This window comes from Phaethon lepturus, unplaced genomic scaffold (genome assembly GCF_000687285.1).
Source record: "Phaethon lepturus isolate BGI_N335 unplaced genomic scaffold, ASM68728v1 scaffold31479, whole genome shotgun sequence".
Taxonomy (NCBI): Eukaryota; Metazoa; Chordata; class Aves; order Phaethontiformes; family Phaethontidae; genus Phaethon; species Phaethon lepturus.
In genome coordinates, this window is record NW_010566111.1 from 19,049 (window position 1) to 38,523 (window position 19,475).

General features: G+C 41.0%; 1 protein-coding gene across 1 annotated transcript in view; it reads left to right on the plus strand.

Moving 5' to 3' along the window:
• The first annotated feature begins 3,778 nt into the window (after positions 1-3,778).
• Positions 3,779-19,475, plus strand: part of LOC104627253 (SPRY domain-containing SOCS box protein 4-like) — a 65,940-nt gene continuing 50,243 nt past the window's right edge. Inside the window, exon 1 of the mRNA XM_010295387.1 lies at positions 3,779-4,472. Within this exon, the coding sequence (XP_010293689.1) occupies positions 3,779-4,472 (694 nt within the window). The remainder of the gene's footprint in view (positions 4,473-19,475) is intronic.

The window sequence follows — 19,475 nt, forward strand, 5'->3', positions numbered from 1 at the left end:
CTTCCCCTCGTGAACATTGTGCTCGGCTTTCCCAACAACCCCTGGGGTGTGGTAATTGTGTAGTTCCGTGGGGAGAAGCTGCCTGGAGATCCTGACAGTAATGGTGTGAGTGTGATGCTTCCAAGGCTTCTGCGTTGGAAGTAGGATATTACCTGTGGAGGTGGGGAGGGGATGTTTGTCACTGGAGTGGGGCTGGGCCCTGGTAAGCTGCGGTCCTCGAACAGCAGCTTCTGCTGGGGTGAAGGACAAGGTGATGCCTCTGCTGCCGTTCCTCGCCTCTGCGTGGGTTTCTGCCACCTGCTTGGTGTAAACGGCCAAGATGCAGGCAAGAAAAGGGAGTAGGTGGTCTTGGTTTTGAGACCGGTTGCTCCTGCAAGCGACCAGCAGGACCGTTGCTGAGCTGCCAGGAGGACTTTCTGCATGAGTCGCTCCCTGCAGAGCTCACGTTAGTGTTGTATGGGTTATGAGCAGGAGGCATGTGTTGCAACCCCTCACTGCTTCCTGATAGAAAGTTTTCATGTCAGCTACTACTAAAGACCAACACCAGAGAGCTGTTGGTGTTACTCTGTGCTGGCTGTGGTCTTCTATTGCTGTACTGTTACAAACTGATTAAATTCTGACTTTCTGGTTTTGCATTTCTGTTTCAAGTCCAATGATGCTTGAATGAGGTTAGTGTGGCTGTAGTTGGCCTTGTAACAGAGGCTGGGAGCAACTACCAGCTACACAGAACTAGGGTGCAAGAGAATGTAGTATGTTACAGTGGGTGGGAGAAAATATTTGATGAAAGGTAGCTTTTGAGCTGTACCACTGCTTAGGAGATGCTGCATCTTGAATGCGTCAGTAACTGTTAAGATTTTTACGTTACTGTTCAGTTCTCTGTCCCTACAAAGCTATTTGGCAAGATGTTCCATTATTTACTTAAATTATGTGGTAATGTCTGTATGTGAAGAAAGGCCTGATATTGTAGGATACAGTTTCAACTGGAAGTACTTAACTGAGCACATCCCAGAGTAAGGGCACAGTTGTGTGCCTATCAAGGTACTTAAAACGGTGCATTTTACTCCTCAGAATTACAGATCTATCTATTAGCAGTCTATTTATGTTAAAGTTTGGGGCACATTAGGAAGAATGTTTGTCTGTGGCTTGCCAAGTGAGTCACTCTGGTGCTTATAATCTCTTGGTGATTTGCCAGGTAAACCTCTGTGCCAAGTGTAGTTTCTCATGTGATCAGGAAGTGATCCAGGAGGATGCACTGAGGACTTCCCCGGCCGTCTCCCCTCAGCACCCTGACGTGAACAAGGCAATTGTCTGGTACTTTAAAGAGGAAGTTTTCAAAGGCATGTAGAGTTAAGTCTCGTACAGAAGTCGCTGGGGTTGCCTTTGAATGTCTGACATTTTTCCTTCTCATATATATCCTTCTTTCAAACTCAAATAATCAAGCACCTTTTTTAAAGCAATTACCCAGTCCCTGAGCATGTGTCTTCCTAGGAAAGCTTCCTCACCTGATGACATTTACTCCCTGTTGCTTCCCTGTGTGTGTATTAGCGTCAGTATTTCATTTCCCAAAGGATGATTAGTGTGGAATAGAGTATGGAACTTGCTTTGGGCAAAATTTGACATCGTACCTTTGAAACAACCTATAAGTGCTTCTGCAGTAGTGGAAATGGCAAGTGTCAAGTTCAATGTAATTACTGTTTAAACTTTCAGCTTCTTTTTATGTGCTTTGGAAAGAAGCAAGGGGGATCTTTCAGGCTGATTTCATGTGGGGCAATTTTCAAGTTGCGGTACTGTTTCAGTGAGAAGAAGCTCCTGTGAATTGTTCTGAATCCTTCAGTAAGTGTGATATGAAGGGCTTGGGGCTTATGTTTAATTTTCGTTTTAAAGGTTAAAATTAGGTGTGAAGAGGTGGTTGGTTTATGCTCAGGTGTGCATATATACCTATGTGGTACCAGCCACCAGAAAATAATATTTTTATACAATAACTTAACTGTCACATGGATCTGAAAATCAATTTTTTACTTCTTTTTTGGAAAGAAAGCTTTCACATAACACAGGTGTGGTATTATTTCTGCATATACATGCAGAAAATACTTTATATGGTATTGGCCATTGTAAATAACACAAGGACTTCATTCACTTCTAAAACATGGTTGGATGGTAAATTTTACAGGTGGTGTTTTCCTAGACGTCTCTTTTTATTTCCTTTCATTTTGAGTGCATGTTTCTCACTTGTCTTCTTTCAGAAATGATCTTTTCTATGGGACAGTGTATCTGGGGTGGAAGTTCTTTAAGAGTAAGAGCATGAACTTGTGACTTACCATGTCAAGTCTTGCAAGATGTTTTTTGCAAGACATCTATGTCCCTGTCTGTTTGGTGCTCTAAGAAACCCAACTGTTACCTAGGCTCTCCAGACATTTGAGAGTCTGGTGGTTTTTGCTGCTTCTTGAAACACTTGATCACTCTGTCAGTAAATAAGCAGAGTGTGTCTCCTCAGCTATATTTGAGCGTTCCTGGACTTGGCACTTACTTTGCTAGAAGACAGACGTATGTCTGCAGGTACAGATACTTTATTTGATCCCATGGCAATCATCTACTTGAGTTTATAGTATGTCTTAATTTTTATCCTTTTAATACTCTCAAAGGTTCTTGGCTTCCCTTTGCACTCTACCTGAGCTCTGAAAGATGAATGCATCTAACTTACCCAGGCTGCAAAGAATCTTTCCTGGGTGCTTTTGACTGCTTCCAGCTACATTACCATCTTTGTCTATGGAAGCATAGAAAGAATACATGTCAAAATCATGTATTCCCCTTACTGTGTTCCACTCCTTCACATCTGCCTAATACTGCAATATAGAAAATGTGGATTAGACTGCTGCCCAGTAGCATGAAGAAATACCTGGTTGCAGTAGCTGCCCATATAGAAAAATGTGATGAAAAACTGAAATGGTCATTGTGCATTTGTCCTTCCATGCCTCCTCTTCCCTCATTATGTCCCTTTTATCTTCTTTTTTTTTTTAATAAAAGAGATTAAAAAAAAAAAGCTTGATGAATTTTTACTTTTTCTTTTATTTAAGAACAGAGTATGTTAAAAATAGAAATTTAAAACTTATGGCCATTTGCTATTGGCTGCATTTGTTTTAATAACGGCACAGAAGCTGAAGCCCTGTGTTGCCAGGGCCCAGGAAAGAGAACAGGTAGAAATAAAAGAAGATTTCTGCCATAGTGCTTATTTCTAAGGCTATGAAACAAAAGCGCAAGTGAAAGTGAAGCTACCCCTGAACATAAAGTTTATCACTGTTGCCGGGGAATAACGTACGCAGTCTTCAGGACCGCTGTGAACTTGGCCAGACAAAATGGGTGGAAGGGCAGAAGGTGGGGAACGTCTGCATCCTATTATGAATTGGAGGAAATGACTGTCTGCACTCTGTACGCTGGTGGGCTCAGAGTATCCTGCTGGCAGGCTGGTTACTGCTGTAGGATACTGAACAAAAAGTGGTGAATTGTCAGCTTTGGTATTTAAAATAACTACTAGGGATGAGAAGTTCTTTAAAAATATGCTGTGGGTTTTCTGTTGGCTTTCTTAAACTAACTGGAAATTTTCTGTTTTCTTTCAGGAGCATTTTTTTTCTCTGAAAACATTGCTGCTAAAAAGCTCCAAACAGGAGAAGTAAATCCAGTCAGCTTGCCAGGTCACTGGCTCAGTGTAAAAGTGCTTTCATGAGGTAACGTTGGGCCAAAGTCAACTTTTCTTTCTCCTTTGTAAATCTGCAGCCAAGCAATGGGCCAGAAAATCTCAGGGAGCATAAAGTCTGTGGATGTGAGGGAGCCCCCTTATAGACCTGTTAAACGAGAGCTGAGAGGCCCGGATTTTTGCAAGCCGGCGCGACTGGACATGCTGTTGGATATGCCCCCTGCCAAGCTGGAGGTCCAGTATAAACATGCTTGGAACAATGAAGATCGCTCCTTAAATATATTTGTAAAGGAAGATGATAAACTGACTTTTCATAGACACCCAGTTGCCCAAAGCACAGATTGTATCCGGGGCAAAGTTGGCTACACAAGAGGCCTGCATGTCTGGCAAATCCACTGGCCCACGAGGCAACGGGGAACTCATGCTGTAGTGGGCATCTCCACAGCTGAAGCTCCGCTGCACTCGGTGGGATACACATCGTTGGTTGGTAGCAATAGTGAATCGTGGGGCTGGGATCTGGGACGCAACAAACTCTACCACAATTGTAAAAACCAGCCTGGGGTCACGTATCCTGTCTTTTTGGAACCGGATGAGTCTTTTGTACTCCCAGACTCCTTACTGGTGGTTTTGGATATGGATGAAGGGACGCTTAGCTTCATGGTAGATGGACAGTATCTTGGAGTGGCCTTCAGGGGACTAAAAGGGAAAAAACTTTACCCCATAGTCAGTGCAGTTTGGGGGCACTGTGAAATTACAATGAGATACATCAACGGACTTGACCGTAAGTGTTAACCATGTTTCTTCATTACACTGTCTTTCACCTTTTCTCATGTAGGATTTCTTTATCCTTTTGTTGTGAACAGAGTGTGCTGGGAAGGAAGGGACCGTCCACTGTGAGTAGATTGCATCCCATAGTTAACTGCCCACAACTAATATCTATCACTTGTGTCTTAAAATGATGATATGGATCGTATGAAAATATTTTCCCTTCCGGCAAGCAGAGTGGCAAGAAATCTGTGTCCAAATAAAGTGAGCAGACTGAGAATAAAGATCTTGAGAAACTTTCTGGGTATATGTAACAGTAAAACTCTTGTTTACTGAAGGATGTGTTTTAAATCTGTGGTTTTCAAATAGGATTTGTGGATCCTGTAAAAATTTCCTGTAGTAGTGGGAACTCTTGCATGGTGTGCATAAACATACTTGAATTCAGGCCAGTAGGCTTTCTTTCCATAGTAGTCTTTCCAGGACCCTCAGAGGCAGCTGTGGATCCCCAAAAAAGCTGGGAACTTAGGTCAAATACTGCTTTGAAAGAGAGCTCTGTTCTGAAAGAGAGCTCTGTTCCTTATTTTATTTTAGAAGGTGCTCTCTCAGGGTATTTTCTTCTCCAGAAGTACGGGGTTTTGGATTAGCGTTACATATTTTTGATCTAAAGGGGTAATATTGTTGCGTAGTAAGGAGCAGCATCTTGCTGCTGTGACCTTGAAATAGTAGCCCACCAGAAGATGAGTTGCAGACTCGGTCTTGTCCAGTTCTTCTCACTGCTCAGGAAGATGTGTGCTCTGCCAGGTTCATATACAGCACAGCATACATCCCGTCACGCCCGGTTATCTGCAGTCAGCATATTGGCTGCTGTGAATTGGGGAATAGAAGGCTGAACGAGGTGGTAAGTGGAACTTTGTTCTTGTTTAAGACTCTATTATCTGAGTCATAGAAGGAACCATAAATATAAACATACAGATTTAACAAAAAAAGGTGACTGAACAAAATTTTTATGGTTTTTGGGCTCTATGAATGGAATTTGGCCGTGTAAAAAGTGAGTAATAGCAAGTGTACAACGCCTGCCTTTCAATTAATAATTTTTAAAGGAATTTACTGCTCTTTTCAATTAGGATGGGGTGGTCTAATTTTTCTGTGTCAAAAATTAATTCTCTGCTCATTAGCCTTACATATGACATACAAAGTAGCAACATAATTAAATAATTCGACCCTGTTTAAGGTTACCTTTTCATAAACATCTGTAATAAGCACTGGGGAAAAGAATCTTTATCCACAGAAGCCCTGCAGGTTATTACAGCCAGATGGTAAATGGCAGCTTCCTGAATGCTTTTATGCAGGGGAATATAGGAGCATCGTAAGTATTTTGCAATTACTCAGGCATTGCAGAGAGTGGTGTGCTCACAGCTTTTTTTTTTTTTTTTTTTTTGAAGGGTGGCAGGAGAGAGATACTTTTACAAGCTGAATATTTGTGTGTGAAAGCAGTTTTTATAATACTGGGAATATCTGCCAAATTAAGCAAAGTACAGCTCGGCTTGGTCCACCACGTCCACACAAGGAATCGTTCTGCATTCCTTTTGTAGACTTCAGAGGGCTGCTCAAGGGAACTCTAGAAAGATGAAAACACAGGAGGAGGATGTGAATGAGTTTGGTAGAAACTATAAAATAAAAGGGGCTAAGTAGAAGAGGATAGCTGTGGTCTGTGAGATGGCCGAGAGAAAAATTCCCATCTGGTTTCCCGTGGGATAATTTTGCTGGAAGAGACAGGATAGCTTCCTAAACTATCCCCGAGAAAGTCAAAGTAGTAATTTTTTTTTTTTTTTAAAGCAGGAACCAATGGTTAAAAGTAAATTTGTAAGCTGAACTTTTATGTAGGCCCAAGTGTTAATCTGACCACGTGAAGAGGAAGTTTAAAGCCACTTCGCCATGGGGCAGTTTGACATCCTGGAATCACATCATTTGTTATCGCGTGTTCACTGATCCATTACTGTCCTACAACAAAAACAGCATTCAAGACACGAAAATAGCTTGTGTAGCTGGTGCTCTAAAGCACAGACACCTTCTCTTCTCTGCTGAAAGTCTTTCTATCCAGCCAGCCAGTGTGTAGCAGTGCAAGCTTGGTCGTGGCACTCTTCATGTTCACTCTCATAGCACTTACTATTACAGGGTTTTATAAGTTTTTATTCTTGTGAAAATGAGAGTAGATCTTGAAGAATAGTGAGATGCTTATGTTGTGTTCACAAATTTAAATATGTTTGAACATACATACGTGTGGGGTTTGTTGTTGTTGTTTACTTGCCTTTTAACCTTAAAAATTACCGCCCCCCCCGCCCCCCCCCCCTTTTTTTTTTTGGTCCTCCTTCCCTGGAAGTATCTCGTACTGCTGATTGCAGCTTTTGGTAGATACGGCAATAGTAACTTAGCTGTTCTTGAAACTGCTGTCAGACGGTGACTTCTAACTTGCTATTCAGTGATTGACTGTCGCCGCTCGGAACGCATACCGCAGCTCGCAATGGTTGTTTATGCGGTGTCTTACAGAGCAAATGGAGACCTCGACTGCAGGGATTTCTAGTGTTTTCAGTACTTGCTGTTCAAATAGAAGACTTCTGAATACTTTAAAGGCCTGTGTATTTCAGTTGCCTGGCAAAGAGTGAAAGGCTTGCAGGAATGGAAGAGTGAAAGGATCAAATGATAGGCTTGTGCAGCTGCAATGAACTTAAGCATATGTCACAGTGGTATAGAGACAATGCAGACTTTGAAGTGTGTTAATTACTGCATAGATGGCAAAATCATAAAAAGATAAGGCTGCAGGTCAAAGATCAAGAACCTGTGTGCCCTCTAGACTCGGGATACTGCTTCTAGAATAATTCTGTAGTTAAAATCAATCGTAGTTCTTCCAGCTGGATCTGATACTCAAAATACTCTGCTTTCAGAAGCTACTTTGAGCATCACACGATGATGTGCTGTGATTTTCACAAGGCAGTTTTTCACTCACATTTGAGAGACTTGTAGTTGCAAATATTTGTCAGGGTTTGGGAAGGCAGGCAGCGGAACAGAATGGAGAGTGCTCATCATAAGCGCATTGATTTTGTCCCAGGACAAACAGCCTTGATCAAATGCTATCAGTATTTACCACACTGATGTTTGCCCAGTGCTCAGGTTTTACAGAATTTTGCATCAGCCTTCTGACTAATTGCCTATTGTAATCATTAAAGAACCCCAAATAACGTAAATGCAGTATATGTTATTTTTCAGGTGCCCTTTTCATCAGGGTACGTGCATGTTTAAGAAAATCTAGGCTATTTATAGCTGTGGTCTGATGAGGAGTCCTGAACACTATTTATAGACTGGAAAGGAGAAATAGCAAAACACTTTTGTATAAATGTACGTTGCAGGTCATGACTGATACAGTAGTACTTGTGCGTTTAAACAAACTGGTGGGAGGACAATACAACAGTGCTTTGGTGGAAAACTTGGTCATGGTGTAGGTGAGTTGAACGCAGTGATTTATTTTGATCCTTAAAAATACCAGACAGAATAGTCAGTGTTTTGACTTCTGGAAGTCAAAATACATTTTATAAGCGTGCATTACAGGTCCAGCTCTGCCCTGTTATGAATCTGTGTGGAACAGCAAAGCAGATGGTCTGTATTCTGTATATAATAATAATAAGTGATCCGTGGACATACAAGTGGATAATGCAACTCATAGGTACAAAATTTACAATTTATTATCTTCCTAGGCAGGGACAAGGCAGAAGGAGGCTGCAGAAAGATTTTTTTTTTTTTTTTTTCCAGCCACACTTGCGTGAGAATGTAGAGTTGGTTGAAATGAAATACTGAATGTTGGTAGGAGGGTTTGTGGTGCTCTGCTGGTCTTGGGAACCATCCCACGTGCATGTGTCAGCACAGCACGCTCTCACTAGTGTCATGAAGAAACATCTGCAGGTGTGAATCAGCACTGGCCTTCTGGCCATCTCTAAAAATGCCTTAATGGGTTCAAATTTCTTCGTCATGTAACATGTACTGTTGCTGAAAAGTGCAGTGCTGGCTGCTACAGCTGCTGCCTTGGAGTGAGGCATCTGGTTGGGATACGTTGCGGGATGTGTCCTAATTGAAGACATTGTCTTCATGGGATCGTGACAATTTTGAAGAAAACCACAACTTGCCAAACTCTTGCCCAAACTCTTGCCTGTTGTGCATTTGCATGAAGGAAGGATAAGTCAATTTTTAAATGAGCTCTGAAAGTCTCGAAATTGCATGTGAGAGGAAGGAACTCTGAATTATGTGTTACAATGTGTTGAGTAGACTGCAATAACTGAAGATTAAACAGTCGCACCCCACTACTGCACTACCGCCAATTTATATGTTTCTGGTTATAAATCTCGAAGCTGTTTCTTAGAGATGAGTAAACCTGGCAAGATTTTGGGGTAATACTGCCCAACCAGTTTTTCAGTAATAATGTCTGATGTCCAGCACAGCAATGTTCTACTCTGAGAATTTCTTTTGCCTTTCTAAGTTCCAAAAAGAACAATTCCCGTTTTGGTTGAAAGTAGACTGTAAGACTTCTTAAGATAAACAGTAGTATCCCATTAGCTTCCTTACTCTCTTCCATTCCAAATTCAGCCATCTTGTCTTGAACTGCTGTTTTCTTAGATCCAGGAATTACATTTATGAGACATTTGGGACGTTGGCTGATCTTTATGCCTCCGTCTCCTCCTCTTAAAATTAAGAATGTAGATTTTAAAATAGGAACTGACATAATAGTACAACTACTTTGAGACATTCTATAGTAGACTGTTTATTTCCTTTTGTGTGGTATTTACGGTTCGTTTTGCCCTTTAGGTGCGAAAGAATGCTTCTTGAGCTTAATACCGATAGCCCGTTGTGGTTCTTGTGCTAAACCTTGTGTAGCCCTTACACAGTTTTGAAAATAACTCTAATTGTCAAGTTCAGGGAGCTGGAAGCATTTGTCTCAAGAGAGAAGGGGACTTTACTTATAGATGTAATTTATGGAAAATGTTTGTGTGTACCACTTCGTATTTTAACCGACAGATCCTTCTTGTGGTGTTTGGTTCTTACCGACAAGGGTCGCTAGGCCCTCCGTCATCTGTTACTGACCACCGCCCTGCACCGTATAAACTGTTTTTAACATCTGTAACTAAACTTGCATCTCCAAATGAAGCAGAATATTATTTGAAGTACATGCTTCTAACTTAACCTACAATGAATGAACGGAGGGTATTAAAGCAATCGTCCGAACAGAAATTGTGGGGTCCTGTTTTTGTGTGCCGGCAGGCTGTTCGCTGCCTGCAGTGGGCTGGGGCAAACGTGAAACTGAGGGTGTGTGGAGAACATCGGCTCAATTCAGGGAGCCGTACCTGCTCCTGCCTGGAGACCCAGGAACAGTAGTTCGTGTTTCCAGATCCCGCGCTCCCGCTCTGTTTGAACCTTTTGTTTTTAGTCTTGCAGAAGACCACAACTTAACCCTTGAATCCCTTTCAGACCTCAAGTTGCATGTGTTGGTTTTTTTTTTTTGTGAAACGAGGATGATGTTTCTATGCTAAAATAACAAATTTGGAGCTGTGGAGCAAAGTATAACTTCTTTCCTCTTTCCTACTGTTCTCAGGTTATTTTAATTCATATTGGTCTGTCTCTAAAATACCACAAATGCTAATTATAAATATGGACTGTTCCCCTTGGAGGCCTTTTTATCATAAAGAAATCTAAGTCAAAGTTGCAGAATTGTTAACTGCCAGCAGAAATAAACAATCTCTCATCAGACTCTCTGGGTTCTCCCCCAAATGGCTTTCAATTAAAATTTTTGAATGGATGTGTTTTTTGTTTAGATAAACCTGTTTGTTTTGTGTGGTTTTTATATAATACATTACTCTGGAGATTGCAATGGAAATAATGTACTCTGAACATCCAGTATTGCTAAACCTTGGGAAGAATTTTTCTTAAAGATATGCAATCAGAGGATGAAGCGGTAGGAATTAAGCAGCTAAAGCTGTATCTTTAGCTTTTCAGATAATTTAACAGGAAACAGCGTTTTCAGTTCCTGCTTCAGGAATCGGATAGCTCATTGTTGGGGTTTTTTTTGTCTACTTCCATATGCACCCCCGTTCCTTGGGTTAAGTGCATTTCTTGTCCTTTAATCTAATTTGTTGACAGTTTCTAATTAATTCTCAGCCGGTTGAAACCACTACATTGTCACTAGAATATGCCACTCTGTTAATTGGCTTTTTGCCCCTGCCAGCTCCTGCCCCTTCCTGGTGGTCTCTGCAATACATCTCTCTAAGATGCTTTTCTTTTTTTTTTTTTTTCAATCCTCCTGCTTCTTTCTTCTCTTCCTTAGCTGAGTTTGTCTTCTCTTATGTTACCACACTCTTATTAATGATAAATTCTTACCTACTGGCAACAGTAGAAGATTAGGTGTGCAACGTCACTTTTCCAGAGGAAGGACATTTCATATTTAAGGGCGTGACTTTAGCTGTAATGGTGAATGATCTTTGTAGTGGTCTTTTTGGGTGAGTGTTGAATATTTATATTTTTTATTTGTATAAATTAATTGTAATCATACAGAGAATCATCTGATTGCCTCAGGTTGGTAGCAAATAGTTGCTTATGAAGGTATGTAGCTAGAAAGAGCTTCTCAAGCTCCTGCACTTGTAAGATTAGCCTTGTCTTGTTTTATATAACTTTGACCTATTAAGACCTCCAGTGGTAGAGACTCCTCAGGCAATCTAAGGCACTCATTAGCTTTACAGATAACAGGGTTTTTTTCTCCTCCTTACAATCTAGTCTAGTTTGTTTATTTAGCAGGGAATCCAGTTGTCATTGACCTAAAACATAAGAAGGTGCTGGAATACTTTAAGTTCAGCAGCTCCTAAGGCTAAGAACAAGTGTCAGTAGTCCACAGCTGTGTTACGGCTTATTTGCATCCTGACATACCTGTGCTTTTTCTTCCTGCTCTGCTTGATAAAGGTGTCATGGCAACTGCCAAATCGGACAGTTTTAAGGAAAAAACGCATGTTGGTGTGTTCTGAACATGCTTCTACTGATTTCCCATCTATCCTCTTTTTAAGAAATAAGAACCTCAAAGTGCAATGACTACACCTCTGTTCTCAAAATTGAAGTTAATGTTGTAATCCAAAGTTACGGTTTGAATATCGTATTTATTAGTCTAAAACAACAATTAGAAATTTGATAGTCTTGCTTAATCCTTTTATGAATATGCTGGAATTGCTCAGCAATGTGAACTAATTCTCACAGGTTTGTATTGGAAGTGGAAATTTGTAAAGGGTATTTGTTTTTGGATTTGCTCTATCTGTATTGCTTTTGGGTGTTGTGCAGTGTAAATACAGGCTTCAGTGCAAATAATGATGCTTCTGCAATGCATTATCCAGTGATATCTGTACTGCAAAAAAAAAAAAATGTGTGTGCTTTGCTAATTTTGACTATGATTTCATACAAGTTTCCTCATCGGTTATATTTCTCCTTAAGATACTACTTTTTTGTCTCTCTAGCCGTGGAGGTTTCTTCTGTTCTCTAATCACAAGCCGTGGCCTTCTTCACTTAAAGAAGTGTAGCTTCTCTATTAGGAGAGAGAGATAGCAACTAATTCCTAGTTTGGGCTCAGAGCAAATTCCACTTCAAAAGCTAAACATGAGGAGACCCTGATCTTCCCGGAGTATGTTGTGGTGAGTGGCAATTAGTATACCAGTCTTCAGATTATAGCAAAACCCGTATTTTTACGGTAAATCAACAGGCAATGTGCCTGGGAACAAGGACATTCAGAAATGCTGCTGTGTTCCGCAGGTGGTTCCACTGAAGGTGGAGACGGTGCCGTCTACTTCCCCATGTGAACAAGAGGAAAGCTGCCCCAGCAGTAACACTGTGTTAAAATAATGCTGAGGCTGCGAAGTCAAACACCAAGAAGTTGACAAGTGGCAGAACAGGATTTGCTTTTTGCAGCTGTAATTCTGAGCTCGGCAGCCTTGAACTGTGCCCTGTCCCACTTTCTCCCAGATAGCGCTTCACTCTGGTAAAAGCTGGTTAAGTTCTGCTGCAAGTCATCCTTTTGTGTTCCTTTTCTGCCAGCATTTTTGCCTTGAATCTTTTCTCCACAGTTCTGTCTGTGAGCTAGTATATTTTGTAGTTTCCCTGGGATAGCCAGCGGGCGAAGCCTGGTGGAGCGTGACAGTCCCTGTGTTCTCAGGTTCAGTTTTGTGTTGCCCTTTGAAGGTAACAAATGAGGAGGCCTGCTAGTGAGGACAGGATGGGATCAAAGCTCCCCATCGTTTTGTTTGATTCAGGCACATACAGAGAATTCAAGTAACTTCAGTCTTTCACTTAACTGTTTTGGGGTGGGACTGATGATCAGATCTGTCTTCAGGCCTGTTATCAAACCTGATTTTTACTGAAAAACCTCCAACACTAGAAGTGTGAGATGGGGCATTTTAGTCTTCGGCGCTGAAACACAGGGTTGAGGCAGAGGAGATGCTGTGTTCGAAGTTAGTGACACAACTGATGTACAAGAACTATGAGGTTTCTTTCAGTTGTTTAAATGTCATTTTTAAACATTAGTTGGTGGTGAAATACAGACGATAAAATGATGACACTCCTAAGAAGATTTCTGTTGAAACACAGCATTTCTTGCTAGCTTTCTGTGAATTGTCCAGGATTCTGCACGACTGTTTGAGTTGCACATCTTCAGCATTGGTGCTAAGAATGTCTGTTGCAAGTATTCCCTAGGAGTGTTGGATAAAATACTTTTGGTAATGCTTGTTCTGAGTGGCCTTAGCAAGCAGTAGCCGAGGCAGGTGTCCCATGTTACCTCAGCTCTGTTAGTCAAAGCTGTATACCTGTATTTTCTGTGGACATGCCTAAGAAAACACAAGTGTCAAACTTGTATGATGAATAATGACATAATAGTATCTCCATGCCTTAGGTGACCATTTCATTCTGAAAGTAATGAAATTCCAGACCTGGCATATCTTTGGGCTGTTTTTTTGTTGTTTTTTCTTTAAAAAAAGAAGATTGCTTATTAGCTCTGTCTCTGCCAATTTCTTATCACAACAGACATTTTTATTTCTACGGCATGCTGCATCTGCATTGCAAATGGGAGTTCATGTCAGTGAGTATTGTTTGGACATGAAATCTGAAGAAGGTGTGCCTCTGCTTTTCAATGAAAAGTAACTATAAATGGTTAATAATATTATTCTTGTGTATGTCACATACATGTATGCCACTGAATAGGCCACAAAGCCCTGATACAGCATCTCGAAGCTAAAAAAAATTGTGCCGCTGCCTCTGTGGTTTCAGCAAGTTTGACAGCTACAGTATATATAACCAAGAGAAAGCTATTAGTTTCTTGGTGCTTTTCCCCATTTCTTGCAGTGTTTACTTTTCTTTTTTTGGCATTCTCTTCAGGAGAGACCCTGTAACTGCTCTCAAAAATACGTTCCTCTCGACATCAAAACAGAGTGTGGGGTTGTATTAGTACCCTGTTCACACTTTCAGAATTGAAATGATTTGTGCTTCTGAAAATGCCTTATTTCTAAGTGATTCGTATTATGTAAATTCAGCTGTTTGGGGAGGCTTTTTTAAAAATCTTTCCTTATAAAGGTTAAAATAACATTTAAAGGCTTAGGAGTTAGGTTTTTTAAGCACTTAATGATTTTTTTTTTTTAATTGCAAATTTTAGTTTAAAGCTACCATAAGTATTGTGAAAATAATGTATTTTCACTGAACAAAGAACTTCTCCCCAGTAGGTTGCCTCTGGTGAAATGGATCATCCAGCCACGGGCACCAGTCTGGTGTTCAAACAAACGCAGCCTGAGCAGCATGCCTGGGGTTCGTGTACCTTCAGTGACAGCTTCTCTTCCAGCCTCAATTTGTAAACTTTTATGTTCTTGGCAATATTAACTGCTACAGTGATGCATTAGTACTTGTACTTAAAAATTTGTAAAATTTTGATACTGATGATGTCAAAGGCTGCCACTTTTTATGAAACAAGCACTGTTACAGTGAGTGACTTGGGCTAGATTGGACTGGAGCCTGTGCGTTGGCTTCTGAAGAAACGCCAGTTAATTTCTTAGTTCATGCTGAGTTTCACCGCACTGGAAGGTCTCCTCATCACGTATGTGGACTCACTGTATCTTTGTTATTTTAACTGAAGCAATCGCTTTAATGTGCTGTGTATGGTTGTAGCCATGACTACGTTACTGCTCCATGCATGCTTGCCATATGTGTAAACAATTTGCTGATTTTAGTGGTATGACCTATTGGCCTCTGTCTGTATAAACAAATGAAGGCCAAAGTTCAGAGAGATCAGAGGGGAAACTTTAAACATCCTGCAAAATCTGCAGTCCATTAAGTGTACGTTAGTATTTGGTTACAGCCAATTCTTCTGTACTTCTAAGTAATTTGTTCATGACACATTTGGGAAAGGAGGATAGCTTCACCTGGTGCATGGAGACTTCAGGGAATATAACTGCATTGGTTTTATGTTAAGAAACCAGTTTCAGTGGTATTTTCTTGTCTTGGGAAGGGAACTAATGCTGACGCATGCTTTACTTCTCATTGAGATTGAGATTTAAATCTTAAAGTTGTGGGGCAGGCCATCAGCAAAAGGGCCAATAGTGTACAAAGAGTGAACAATCTCACGAGAGAGCGTGGTGGGTTGACCTCGGCTGGATGCCAGGTGCCCACCAAGGCGCTCTATCACTCCACTCCTCAGTGGGAGAGTAGGGAAAATGACATGGAAATAACCTCATGGGTCAAGATAAAGGCAAGTAAATAAAGCAAAGGCTGCACGTGGAAACATAGGAAAACACAGGATTTCTTATCTACTTCCCATCAGCGGGTGATGTCCAGCCACTTCCCGGGAAGTAGGGCTCCAGAGCAACCTCTGCGTGTACTGGAAGACAAATGTCGTAATAACGAGTGCTCCCATCTTGGCTATGTTACCCCAGAGGCGCTACCAGCGGCAGGTCCATCTTGGAGCCGGCTGACATTGGCTATCGGACACAGGAGAAGCTTCTATCAGCTTCTCACAGAAGCCACCCCCGCAGCCCCCCACAACCAAACCCTTCCCACGCAAACCCAATACAGACAGATGACCCACAGGCAACAAAAAAAACGTGTGAAGGTAAAGTGAGAAGTGCCAGCAAGACGCAGGAAGATATATTTGAAAAAGCAAATGTGAAGGAGGCAGTAGCGCTTAAAAGGGAGAGAGAGAAGGCAGGGAAGCGTAGCAAGAGGGTTAGAGAAGGAAAGATACTGAGATTTTGACAGAAGGAAATAAGCCTTGATGTAGTAAGCAGAGTATCGCATGGAAAAGAAAGGTCAGGACTATCTAAGCTCCTGAATGACCAAACATCCCTAATTCACTTTCTATACTGTCATCAGCAGTTTTTCAGGCAGGAGCACAGGAGCTCAGATTCCAACCTCCAGCTGTGTCGTAGGGAGTGAAAATTCACCTGGCTCCTCCTGGTGTTAAGCACAGCCATGCTGGGCTTCCCTGACCGCTTCGTAACTGCGTGTTTGTGTAAGGCAAACTAAGAGCCTGTATAAGTCAAAGAACTTGACAAATGTTTTCAGTGTGAACTTCAGAGGAATCACAGTGGTGCTATTGGCATCTCACAGGGTCTTTTGTCATTTGTGACTTTACAACTGAACTTTTAAATTTGAGTAGAAATGAGTGAACTGTTAATATTTCTGGATCCAAGAAGCTGAATTAACCCTGCAGATTTTTCTGACTGAAACTCTTAATTAATTTCTGATGGACTTTCATGTTTCTAAAATTCTTTTTTCCCCTTAATTTTCTGAAGACTTAGTAGAAATTTAAATGTTATTTCTATATAATGGATATTGTATCCTCTAAAAGAATTTTATTGACTTCCAGGTATAACTGATCACCAGTGAGAAGTTTAAGGTGTCTTACTTCATGGACCAAGAATAAAGCAGAAGTTAAGTTGTCTATGATGCAAACGTTTTCAAAATCCAGCATGTAACTTGACGTACTTGAAATACTGAGTTACAGCCTTTTGTCATCATCCTGGGCAACATTTCCAAAATGAAACATTGATAAATTGGCAGCATGAACAATTCTAGCATCTGTATGCAAACAGCAGCTTCATGAGAATGCAGGTTTTTTCCTAAATCACTTACGCAGACGAACTTGCAGGCTTCCTCTGGGCCTTTTTTTTTTTTTTCTCCGAACACCTTTAATACATAATGCGTATATAAGATATAATCTTAAAATATTAGTGAAAGTAAGTTTCTCTTTAAAACAGAATGGAGATGGAACAAAAAAGAAGGACGGTTTGGACTTTGTACCAGAGGGGGTTGTGCCTTCAGCAGCTTCTCTGACTGTGGGGCAGGAGCAGTTCTGTACTTTGGCTTCTTGCCCACACTCTGCTTCTCTGGTTCTCTAGGACCTCCAGGGTCTGGTGTGGTGGTGAGATACTAGATGTAGGAACCTACCTGGTTGGGGGGGGGGTTGTATATGAGATGCTGCACACATGAGCAGGGAGTGGGTGAAAGCTCACTGCTGAGAAGGAGCTCCAGTAAAAATCGGCTGGAGATTGACTGTTTCTAAGTGGGGGGAGTGCCTGTCTGTCCACTTAGAGGGGCCGCGCCTGCAATGCTTTGCTGTTGTCCTTAGAGGTTTTCTGTAGGGGAATACAGTATTGTAGAAGTAGCCCATCGCTTTGTGTATAGTGGTACTTTCAGAGCAAGAAAAACCATTAACGCTGTTGTGGTGGATGGGTCTCTCAGCAACCCCCTTGAACATGCCGGTCAACAAATCCTGGAGCTCTAAGCAACTTCTCATCAGGCTAGTCGGCTGGAACCACCATCTGCTTTCTGTTCCCCAGATTTCTGTGCTGATAGAAACTTCCTTAAAATAAAAGTATCGGGAAACATTTTGTGTATGAAACATGAGTGAGCATAAAATCTAAAGGTCACTTTTACCGCTGTATACTAAATCATTTATTTCCCATTATTCTGAAATATTGTCATTTGGTTTAACAGAAATTCACTTCAGGTGTACCTGTTTAATTTATAAGACATCTCAATAAACTGTTACAGTAAGCATGTTACATGAAATAGGGAAAAGGTTTGCTTCCTAGGTAGAAAATAACAAAATACCATATCTGGCAACGATGTCAGTTTTCCTTCATATACTTGGAAGAGAATGACTTACCTGCAACTGTAATTTTTTGTGTGTGTGTGTATATATATATCTCCACAGATAGCATTCTGATTTTAAGGATTTTTGGTAGTGTTGTGAAGATGAAGTCGCTTGCAGGTGGAGGAAGACTACTACATGAAAATAGAAAAAGTGTGCTAATAATCGTTAGGCAGGAGAGGGTCGAATTAACATTTTGTACAATTGTTTTCTTCCATTGTTGACAATGACTTGCAGTAACAAATGTCATTAATTGTTGTTTTCCCCCTGTTGTATGTTAAGTTGCCCTTATAAACAGGATAAGCTGTAGATCCAAACCCTGTTAATTTTAACGTCTTCTAGGTATGTTTTCTCCTCAGTGCACAGCTGTCTTCGCAGTGTTAATTTTTAAAAAAGAGGTTAGGCTTTTAAACTAGAGCTTTTGGCTAACTCTACAGGGCTAGTATTTGAAGTAATACATGAAAGAATGTGTTTGATAGGAACTGATGGGCTCTTAGGGCAGGTGAAAGCGGTAATCAAAGGTTTTTTCTGCTTGGGAAGTTGCTCAGAACTAAGAAAAGAAAAAAACCACATTCAGATAACCAACATGAGAACACACATCAAGTGTAAAAACAAACCGAACCAAACCACACACCCACAAAAAAACTCCAACAAAAAACACCCCAAAACCCCCAACAAATCAAACCCTCCAAAAAACCCACCTTGTTTTTCAGGCTTTTAAGGATTAAGATTTTGTGCCAGAAAGGCAGATGGTAAATCCATTTCCTGGTGCTAATCTGACAACGTTCTGATCCTCCGTGCAGCTCAGTAATGCTGTGTGCTTGTCTGAAATCCACAGGCTTCTGGTAAATGATATCTCCTCACGCAAAAAGTCTTCTCTGTTGATTTAGCTGGTGATGGAGGAGTGCCTCCTGCCAGCAGGCAGGTGCGGGTAACGCTGTTGCTCTAGTTTCTTTGCAGGGAGTATTATAAAATACTGCTTTTTTCAGGAGGCAGGGAAGAAGAGTGCTATGTTGTCCTTTTTTGAGTGGATGGCTGTAAGTAATCTTTTACTCATTCCTTTTTTCTTTCTTTAGTCTGCGAATTATACTGTCTCCATTCCTACAGACTTGAAAACTGGGCTCTGTTCAGCTGATTCTACCAGTTGTTTTGCAGAAGAAGTATTTAAAAATAGTCTTTTGAGGTAAAAAGTGAGAAACTTCTTTGAAGAAATCAGGGTAAGCTAAGTGACTGAGTCATAAAAATACAGTTTTGCAGAGATGTCTAGATGTGTCTTGAATTCATCCTCTGAATAAACTCTAAAATTTTTGATATTTTTTTTTAAAAGAACAATTTTCTTTGACAGTCAAGAAGTCGTCAGTTACATTTAATGTCAAAACGGCAATAAAACTGATTCAGTTGTAGAGCACTCCTTTAACCTTAACCTTGCAGAATAAGAAGCTGCCAGAGAGGTGGATTTTCAGCTGGTAGGTGGGAGAGGCACTGACTGAAGGCCTTTCTGGACTTTCTTACAGCTGATGCTGGGAAGGGCCAGTTTTGGTTCTGTTTCCATGTCTGCATCAAAGTTGGTCTCAGTCACAGGGTTTCTAGGGCTCTTTGACTTGGTTTGGCAGCTTACTTTCTGTTTTACCCTGAGTGCAATAAATTGGTAAGCAAATGGAGCCTTTTTCACACAACGGCTGGCGTTCGGTATTACATGACACTTTCAAAGCATAAAATGTTCTGGGGTAAGCAGGATTAGACCTGTAAGTTTTCCAGTCTTTATCTGTTTTGTGGGTTGGGTTGTTTTTTTGTGTGTTTTCTGGGTTTTGGGGG